The sequence below is a fragment of the Podarcis gaigeae genome, assembly GCF_964106915.1.
Source record: "Podarcis gaigeae genome assembly, chromosome: 14".
In the NCBI taxonomy this organism is placed as follows: Eukaryota; Metazoa; Chordata; class Lepidosauria; order Squamata; family Lacertidae; genus Podarcis; species Podarcis gaigeae.
In genome coordinates, this window is record NC_139690.1 from 27,043,544 (window position 1) to 27,053,354 (window position 9,811).

Below are 9,811 nucleotides of genomic sequence, written 5' to 3' on the forward strand. Positions count from 1 at the left end.
GTTAACTTTGCACAGTATGCGATATTCCTGCCACGTCAGGTTTGTAGACCCACAGACCACTCCATCAAGACAAGAAGTTGTTATAACAATTCAAGGAAATTCCAGCAAGACAAAGGCATTCAGAACCACACAGGGCCAGGAAGGGACAGATTGCAAAACAACAATGTTCTTTTCAAAGTCAAAAGCAGCATCAAAACAAAGTCACTGAAACCAAGTTAGAGGGCTGCATTGAGCTCCATAGGCTTGAGGTTACCCATCTCTACTTCAAGGAATGCAGCCTCATCCATAACATGTCAAATTCATATACTGTATCTATAGTTGTCTGGCCTGGGAGCTTCTTACCTGGCTTGAACTCAGTGTATTGGCCTTCATCCAAGAACCTGTTGAGGGCATCAACCTGAACAAGATGAAACAGAATTGTGTATCACAGGCATGTTGGTGACATTCCAAATCTTAGCACATTAATGTAGGTGTTAGAACAGTGTAGAGGACAAGATGGAGCCCCACTTTACAGGTGCTATAGATCAGAGCAGCAGACCTCCAACCCCCACCTAAAACCAATCTGAAAAGCCGTAAATGGTACTAGCCAACTAGTTCACAAGGCTACTGGTTAATGGTATTGAAAATCACCTAGAAGTCTGATATACTACCTTACTCAAATTAGGCGACTTTGCCCTGAAACAATGTGAGGCTGTGCAATAAACTTCACCTACCTTGAAAGCAATGTCCTGGACTGCTAGTGACCACTTCAGCCAGGCCAGTTGCACAAATGATGCTGCAATGGATAGGAATGATTTGGGAGGTCGAATATGGCTAATCCTTCTGAATGTGAGGAAAGGGGCTCTGGGGAACAAGGGAGGACATAAAAGGGGGGAAATGGGAAGGGGGTGGGCAGTGTGCTGAAGGGGGTAGCCTTGGAAGGGAGATCTTGGATGAAGGGGTGGGTGAGATGGGTTGGTGGTATGAGATGGAAGAAAGGGGGTTTGGGCAACCACTGCTTGTGTTTGGGGAGACAGGAATAGAGGTGAAATAAAGGATGGCAGTCAGTGAGAGGCTGGGGGTATAATGCCCTCCTGCACAGCCTTCCCCAGCATGATGTCCTCCACATGTTTCTGTACTTCCAGTTCCCATTAGCCTCGGCAAGTATGGCCAAGAGTCAGGGATGATGGACGTTCCAGTCCAAAACATCTGGAGAGCACCAGCTTAGTGGAAGCATGGCAAGACAGTGTTGTGCATGAGGAAATATGTACCAGGACGGGTGGCGCAAAGAGTGAAGATTAGCCAACCCATGGCATCTTCCAGGTGATGGGACTCCCAACCGCTCCCAGTCCCTGCCAGCAGGGCCAATGTTGCTCAGGTGGGAGTTAGAATCCAACAACATCTGAAGGGTACCGGGTTGGGGAGGAATAATTATAGAGAGGGCACAACGGGGGCAGTGTTTTGTACGTGTGTGGCGAATTAAGTCAACTGGAGGGAGGGCGAAATTCCCTCCCCTCCGCCTTATCAGGGACGGGGGTGGGGAACATGCGAGGCCTTCCAGGTGTTCGGACTCCCACCAGCAAACATCTGGGGAGCCACCCTCCTCCTGCGGTATAAAAAGGCCCTTTTAAAAGGGCGGGCGACGGTGGTGGGGTGTCCATGAGGAGGAGGTGTCCGTAGGGGAGCGCACAGGAGGCCCGCTCCTTCTCGGCCAGTTGGGAGCCAAGATATTTGGGTTCTCTGAGGGGAAGGAAGGCGGCTGAGGGGAAAACAAAGAAGAGCCCGCGCCGCCGGGCTCGGCGGGTTCCTTCCCTTCGCTCGAGGAGGAGGGGGAGGGGCGGGCGAACGGTCGACGGTTACTCTGGGGTCCCCGCCGCCGCCGTCTCCCGCCATGAGGAGCGCACGCCCGGAGGCCTAGTAGCCGCGCGCCTGTTGCGAGAATGGTGGGGCGGCGGCGGCGGCCCTGGCTCCTCCTCCCGCCGCCGCTTCTGCTGCGGGCCCTCCTCCTCCTCCTCCTCCTCGGCTTCCTGCTGCCGGGAGCACCGGCCCAGCGTGAGTGAGTTGAGGCAATGGCGAGCGCCGCCTTCGCTCGCTGCTTCTCTGGCCAAGCGTGGAGGGGACTCCCCCCCCGCACCCTGAAGAGGGAAGGGGCGCCCCCCAAATCGGCCCCCTCACCAGCTCCTGGAGCCCCTGAGTATGGCCTGCTCCTGCCGCCTCGAGGGGCTGCCTGGATGGGGTTAATAGCCACAACGAGGATGTTGGCACCTTAAAGCCTGATAGTTGTTATTATATCAGGTTCTAGTCCTCCGCAGAGGGGACCTATCATTAGCTTCAGTGGGTCTGAGACGGGCTTGCCTTGGCTATTACAACCCTTTATTATTAACAATCACGAGGTATTAGTTTTTAAGATGCCACAAGACTTGCTGCTCTATTTTTATTCCCCCGGGAAGATGAGCAGGGTTACTCCTCTGGAAATGATTTCACTTTCTGATGTGCTTCTCACTCAGTGTACGGTGTACGGTATGTGTGTATACTGTATATTGTCGGCATCCATCAGTCTCGAGATAAAATGGAGTGCACCTCCGGAGGTGAAGTCAAACCACTGTGATAGTAGCACTGAAGTGATATCCTCGAGGCACAAGCATGGGCAGTGTGTGTGGAGGTCCTGGGCTGTCCAAACAACAAGATCCCTCTCTGCCTCACTTTCGTGTTCCAAAGGAAAGCAGAGCAATTCCTTTGGCATCAACTGTGCTGTAACAGTTGCTGGAAGGAAGCGAACAAAACACCATCCAACTGCCCTTGGATCGCCACTCTGGATTTGTGAAGGGTTTACTCCTTCAGCCTTTTCATGTCCTAAAGATGTCCCAAAAAGCAGCAGAGGTTTAGGATTCCTTCTGCTAGATAAGCTACCTTCCCAGGCTCATGAGCCTTGTATGCCTCCTTCCAGCAACTCCTGTAGCCAAGCTGGTGCCAAATGCATTGCTTTCCTTTGGACCACATCAGCGAGGCTGAGAGCGGGGTCTTGTTGTCTGGGCAGCCCAGGACCTCCATACACACTGCTTAGGCTTGCGCCCTGAGGAGGTCACTTCAGTGCGCCCAACACAGTGGTTTGACATCACCTCTAGAGGCACACTCCATTGTGTCTGAAGACAGACGGATGCCAGCAATATCCATAATTCTCCTGAATAATCTTGACCACCTTAAAAGGCCTAGAAAAGGGCAGGAATGATAGTTAGCATTTATATAAATGGGAACCCAATGCCCAATTAATGTGAGTGTGCAGTTCTCTCTCTCTCTCGAGAGTGTTGGGCATTGGATTTCCACTTATATAAATGCTAGCTATCATTCCTGCGCTGGAATTATTTTACATTTTTAAATGTATGTTGTCAATCAGTATTATGTATGCAGGCTTCCTCTAAAGAAGTAAGCCTCTTTCTGTGGTCCCTATATCAGAGATAACTAGCCTTTGATTTCCACCCAGGTATTGCAGAGGATTTTGTGTGTGTGTGTTATTAACACCATGTAGTATCATTGCCACCTCCTAGAATTTATGGACTACTAGTTATTTGCTTCAGCAGTGCTGCAAAAAAGTTTAACAGAAGGAGCCACATCAATAGGGTGACTGTGATCAAGTATAGTCATTGGTACCAATTACTCTTAAGAGCATATATACCTTTGCCTTCCTGTTGTTATTTAAATGAAACACTTTTTGTGTTGCAAACCACCTTACCAGTCAGCAAAAAGCAAGTGATTAAGAGAGACAGGGACAGAATATAAACATTTTCAAAAATTTCAGGGAGCATAAACAGTCATCCATTTGACAATCCAAATACATCTTGAAAGAAAGTAGGTTTTCACAATACTTCAGCAGAGAAGTCCTTCCCCCTGTGTGGTGGTGTTGTTTAGTCGTTTAGTCGTGTCGGACTCTTCGTGACCCCATGGACCAGAGCACACCAGGCACTCCTGTCGTGTGTTAGTAAAACACAATTCAGATGTTCAAGGGGTGAGAAGAGCCTCTCCTTCAGATATTCAAGAGCAAGCAGGCTTATAGTAGAGGAGATGGTTTACATCATTTAATTAATGGAAAACAGATAACTAATTTCTCTAAAGAATCCTGGGAACCATAGTTTGCTAAGGATGCTGGGAATTTTAGCTTTTGTGATGGGTAAACTATAGCTCCCAGGATTCTTTGGGGAAGTCATGTGCTATAAATGTATGGCATGTATGAAGTCACAGTCCAGTTCTGTGCTTAAGTTTTCTTTTAAGTATTTTTCAGCTCTTTACCTTTATGAATTGTAGCTAATAAGCTTTACACCAGGTGCCAAATATGTCTGCTTCCATAGCAGCTCTAAAATTTTCCTACTATTGAAAGATGCTTAAGCCAGAATAGATACAAGAGTCTCCAAAGAAGTACCATAACTGTGGACCTACAGTAGGAAAAAGCCTCTCTATATTCCCTAGTGTTTGAAATTGGTTGGTTTGACTATTGTTACATAGTGGTCAAGAGCCTTAACAACAACAACAACAACAACAACAACAACAACAACAACAACAACAACAACAACAATGTTATTATTTGTACCCTGTCCATCTGACTGGGTTGCCCCAGCCACTCTGGGCAGCTTCCAGCATATAAGATGGAAAGTGAAGTACAGTAAAGGGAAAGGGGGAAATACAAAAAACCGGGGAATCCCTTTCTTTAACCTTTTTTTTAAAATGGGGATACTCCCTCTGTCTTCCTATTGTAGTACGTACTCAAACTTGGTGAAATTGGTTGGTTATACCATACATTCAGTTCTGCATATAGATAAATAGATACTGCCGATATATTTTTTGACTTTTTTGACATTTGTTAATTTAAGAGTTTTTTAAAAAGAATTTGCCTCCCCTTTCAGCATATAAAATGACTTTCTAGACTAGAAAGATGGACAGGAAGGTTGAATGTCAAGTTGCAGCCGATCAGGCTGTTCATCCAACATTATTTGTTATTCCATAGCAGTTTGTGAGAAATTTTCAAAGATGACAGCTAAGTACCAATCAATTTTCTTGACAACCCAGGTCATCTTCGCTTTCTTCCGTTTGCATTTGTCCCCCAGAGGCAGCAAAATACAAGGCAGCCACCAGAGACTTCCTGTTTTCTAAATTTGTGTGTGTGTGTGTGTGTGTGTGTGTGTGTAACTCTCCTCTTCCCCCATCTTTTCCCTTCTTCATTGATGTGCATATGTGTGTGAGAGAGATGGAGGGAAGAAGAAGTTTTCTTTTTCTTCACAGAGTATTTTATGAACTTCACAGACAAAATAATCTAGATTTGATACCTATTTTGCTTTCATTGGCCTAAAACTTTTGAGCATATTTCATTACCTTTCAAAGTTCTAAATACCCTTTTATAATTTTGTGCATGCTGAATATGTTCACCATGTTTGTATGTGTCACTATGATGTGTATGTGTGAGTGTTTAGAGCCTGTTGCAGGATGGATGTTGGTTAACGGATTGAGGATGAATCCCGACAAGACAGAGTACTGTTTTAGGGGGGATGGGGGTGGGGGACTCCCTGGCCCTGAAAGGGGTAACTGTGCCCTTGAAGGACCAGGTGCACAGCCTGGGACTCATAGCTGTCCATGGAGGCGCAGGTCAATTCTTTGTTGAGGGCAGCTATCTACCAGTTCCATCTGGTATGCCAGCTGAGACCCTACCTGCCTGTGCACTGTCTCGCCAGAGTGGTACATGCTCTGGTTATCTGACTACTGCAATGCACTGTACATGGGGCTACCTTTGAAGGTGACTCGGAAACTACAACTAATCCAGAATGCAGCAGCTAAACTGGTGACTGGGAGTGACCACTGGGACCACATAACACTGGTCATAAATGATCTACACTGGATCCCAGTACATTTCTGAGCACAATTAAAAGTGTTTAAACCCTAGTATACTTGAAGGAGCATCTGCACCCCCATCGTTCAGCCTGGACACTGAGGTCTACCTCTGAGAGCCTTCTGGCAGTTCCCTCTCTACAAGAAGTGAAGTTACAGGGAGCCAGGCAGAGGGCCTTCTCAGTAGTGACACACTCCCTATGGAGGGAGATAAAGAACTACACAACTTTTAGAAGACATCAGAAGGCAGCCCTGTATCGGGAAGTTTTTAATGTTTGATGTTATATTAAGTTTTTATATGAGTTGGAAGCCACCCAGAGTGGCTGGGGCAGCCCAGCCTAATAGAGTGGGGTAATTAATAATTATAAAGAAAGATTCAGAACGTAGCTGGACATCAAACCACAATATCTGTGTAATCAGTTCATATATTAAAATTATTTTCTAAAGTTTCTTATGGCAATATTGTTCAGTAATTGTTTTTTTTGAAAAAAAAGTAACAACAACAACATCCCAAAGACTTTGGACCACATATTAAAAAATGATGTGTTTGGCCTCTTTGTGAGTATTATCATTGTAAAATTAATCAAAATGTGGTGAAAACTCTGGTGTTTAATTTTATTTTCTTTTTTTTAGGTGTGCATCATACTTTTGACAATATTAAAGAAATGCAGGTAACATTAATTTTAGTATTTGGAGAAATGGCTTTGGTCTGTCCATGAAGACTTTCTGGAAACTTCAAGTCATCTCAAATTCATCTCTCAGGGTTTTGTCTGGGACCAGCTGATGGGTTGACATTACACTGTCAGCTTCACTTTGTCCTTTTTTTCTGGGCATAATGCAAAACTCTGGCTTTGTCCTTTACAGCAAGAAAAAGCTGGTGGGGTTGGGGGAAGCACCTAAAGTGAACAAAAAAAAAGGAGAACAGGCCCTGGTGCTCACTAGTAAAAAACTTTATTTTATCTCAGTGCATTTCAGAGTGAAACACTCCTTCATGAGATTTAAAAGCTTGCAAGGTCCTAAAATTCAGAAACATCTCATTCTTAAAATCTGAACAGCACAAAAACCAGCTTGATAATGTGGTATCAGAAAAGTGTATTCTATATATACATCTATGTAATCTCTGCAAACTTTTCAAGCTTCTAAGGAGGAGTTGGATCATTCTGAAATGCGTTGAACTACAATTCAGAGTTTTGTACCTTTGAGCCTCAGAGCTTGTTCTCCCTTATGCTTTGATATTTAAAGCCCTTAGCAAACTAGGAACTGAGTATTTTAGGAACCTTACTCTTCCTGTACAGATATGCCTGGAAACTTCCATGTCTGAGACCCTTTTCTCAATGAAATGTAGGCACAAGGACAATTTTGATGAGGTTGTCCAGATTGACTAACTGACGGGTAATTTGTTGCTCACATTGAGGCAAGTTTTTTAAAAAATCAAGTTTTGCCCCCCAGTTCCAATCCTTAGAGGATGTGTTAATTGGCTGTTCCTTCTTAATAATTCCTGCTGTTTTTGCTGTTGTAATTTATTGTGCCATTTTATGAGAAGCTGCACCTGCTGTAATTCCCTCTTCTATGCAACTATGAAAAGTGCAGGAGTCCTGACTTCTCTTTTTCCTGGGAACCCTAGTTCAGGATGTGGCAGAGAGGTTGTCTGGGAGTGAAGGAAGGCAAGGTGTCTGTGAGGCAAGGTACCGGTAATTCAGATTGCCTTAGGGCTGTTGAGGGCTCTTCCATGCTCCCAGCTGTGGTGAGATTTTCCACAAGGTGTCATGCCTCTCCCTCTGAAGAAGTCTCCCTGGGGTTTTAATTGGGCAGGATCCTGACACCTGGCCATAGTTTTTATTTTCTTCCTGTGCTAAATATGTTGATATCAATTACACCCCGGCACATAGGGCTTATTTGGACATATGCCAAATGATGGGAAATCTTGCTGTTGCAGTGAAGTAACAGTCATCTGGGAATGACTAGGGTTCTTACTTATTTTGCAGATCGCTCTGAACCCAACTATGACTGTGCAGATTTCATCAGAGACAGCAGACAATCTTCAAGCTCTAGGTAAGCACTCATCTTTTACTTTTCCACAACCCCTTTGAAAATCCTTGCTACAGAATCATTTTGAAAGGTCCATTTCAGAGAAGCCAGTCACTAGAGAAATGGATCATTGTCTCTGTTTCCATGTTCTAAAACAAGGAACATCAGTTCTAGGCAGAACAAGACCTATGACCCAACGCTGTGCAACACATGGGTTGTGGTTTGCTGCAGTGTAGAGTGGGCCTTAGAAACTGTTGCACTTATAGAGTAGGAGAAAGTGAGCAAGAAATGGGTCCATTTGTGGTTTACATGACCTCACTTTCTGCTTTACAGAACCTTCTCATATATTTGAAGTGGAAACAACAAACGAAGAAGAGAAGACTTTGAATAACCTTGTAGGCCTTTTGCAAGATATGGTGAAAAATATTCCAACAGCATCAGCGCAAGCACAAACACCAAAACCAACAGAAACAGCAACTATTGTAATATCCCACAAAGAGCCTTCCCACACAGAGCCTTCTCCATCTGAAGCAGTGGGCACAGTTTTGCTAAACCTGAATCCAAAGACTGAGGGAATACAAGTAGAGTCGTTGGAAACAGTTGCCCTGACCAGTGAAAATACCCCAACTACCTCAACAGCATTTTGGGACCTCCGAAATGACGCAGGTGCATCAGTCGTTTTACATTCTGATATAGTCACTCCGGAAGGAAATCCTGAAGAACAAACTGAGACAAGTGTATTTTATTCTTCTGAAACTACTCCAGATCAATCACTGGCCAGTGTGTCATTTTTGTTGGAAACAGATACTACCACACAAAAAGCTATGACTTTTGATCAGCTAACAAATGGAGCTTTGGCAAGTCTGGTGGAGTCTCTAAGGAATGTGAGAAAAATGCATGTGAAACTAACTCATACCAGTAATGAATCAAAACACAGTGAAACTGCTGTGACACAATCCCCAGAGAAGTCTGTAAGTGCAGAAATCTTGGAGTTGATTGACAGACTCATTGAAACCATTAAGAATGCACCTAGCGCAGTTATAGAAGATCCAGCTCTCAATACCTATCTTGGAAAAGCAGAGAGCTACCTAAAAAGTGCTCTGGAACTAGCGGGTGAAGCAGAGAAGAGGTTGGGAAAGGGAAAAGCAGAGGAGGTGGTGGAAGTAGTGATTCCTTCCACAGGGTCTGAGAATGTGACAGTGGTGATTCCTTCCTCAGAGTCCGAGAAGGTGACAGTGGTGATTCCTCACACAGAGTCTGAGAACGTGCCAGTGGTGATTCCTCACACAGAGTCTGAAAAAGTGACAGTGGTGATTCCTCACACAGAGCCTGAAAAGAAGGTGGAAGCACAGGGTCCTCCCTTGGGCCAGGAGTGGGTGGAGACAGAGAAGAAGGTGGAAGTAGTGCTTCCTCCCTTGCCATCAGAAACTGTGCCCGTATCGACAGTGGCAGTCCAGTTGCCTGCATCTCCACCTGAGTCTGTAGCAGAAAAGGCAGAAGAGGCACAAATGGAAATGGGGAAGTTAAAAGCATTCATTAACTTGCTGTATGGTTTTAGTCCCCACCTAACTGCATATGCTCAGAATTCGGCCAATAAAAAAGTTGGTGAGGACATTGTTGATAGAGCAATGGCAGTCCTTCATGCCATAAAAAGCATTTTCTGTGGAAATCCTGAAGGGCAAAGCAAACTGATGTTGCAGCAGTTGTTAAAGGAAGACATGGAGCTTGTAAGACAAGCCATGAAGGAAAAAAGAGTCTCTTAAGAAGACACATTTGTTTCTTGGTTAGGGTAGATATTTTTCATCCGTTATGTATCACTAGAGATCAGTTTTGTTGTTTGTAAGAGCCATTTACATATATACATATATATCCATCGTTTGTAGCCCTTTCCAAATCTAGAATTAAATGCTTATTTTTCAATATTTTTGTTTTC

At 44.7% G+C, this 9,811-nt stretch overlaps 2 protein-coding genes across 3 annotated transcripts in view; one reads left to right on the forward strand and one right to left on the reverse strand.

Moving 5' to 3' along the window:
* Positions 1–1,985, reverse strand: part of ANP32A (acidic nuclear phosphoprotein 32 family member A) — a 27,354-nt gene extending 25,369 nt beyond the window's left edge. Inside the window, exons 1-2 of one of the 2 annotated variants that reach the window (XM_083713287.1) lie at positions 714–1,985; positions 343–397 (exon numbers count right to left, since the gene is read on the reverse strand). In XM_083713287.1, the coding sequence (XP_083569413.1) occupies positions 343–393 (51 nt within the window). In that variant the 5' untranslated portion in view covers positions 394–397; positions 714–1,985. Of the gene's footprint in view, positions 1–342; positions 398–713 lie in introns of those variants that run through there. The other variant, XM_083713285.1, reaches the window with a different exon arrangement.
* LOC310831908 (uncharacterized protein) overlaps positions 1–9,794 on the forward strand; it is a 16,475-nt gene extending 6,681 nt beyond the window's left edge. The window contains exons 2-4 of the mRNA XM_083713209.1: positions 6,484–6,521; positions 7,836–7,902; positions 8,212–9,794. Of these exons, the coding sequence (XP_083569335.1) occupies positions 6,516–6,521; positions 7,836–7,902; positions 8,212–9,641 (1,503 nt within the window). The 5' untranslated portion in view covers positions 6,484–6,515 and the 3' untranslated portion in view covers positions 9,642–9,794. The remainder of the gene's footprint in view (positions 1–6,483; positions 6,522–7,835; positions 7,903–8,211) is intronic.
* The last annotated feature ends 17 nt before the right edge of the window (positions 9,795–9,811 follow it).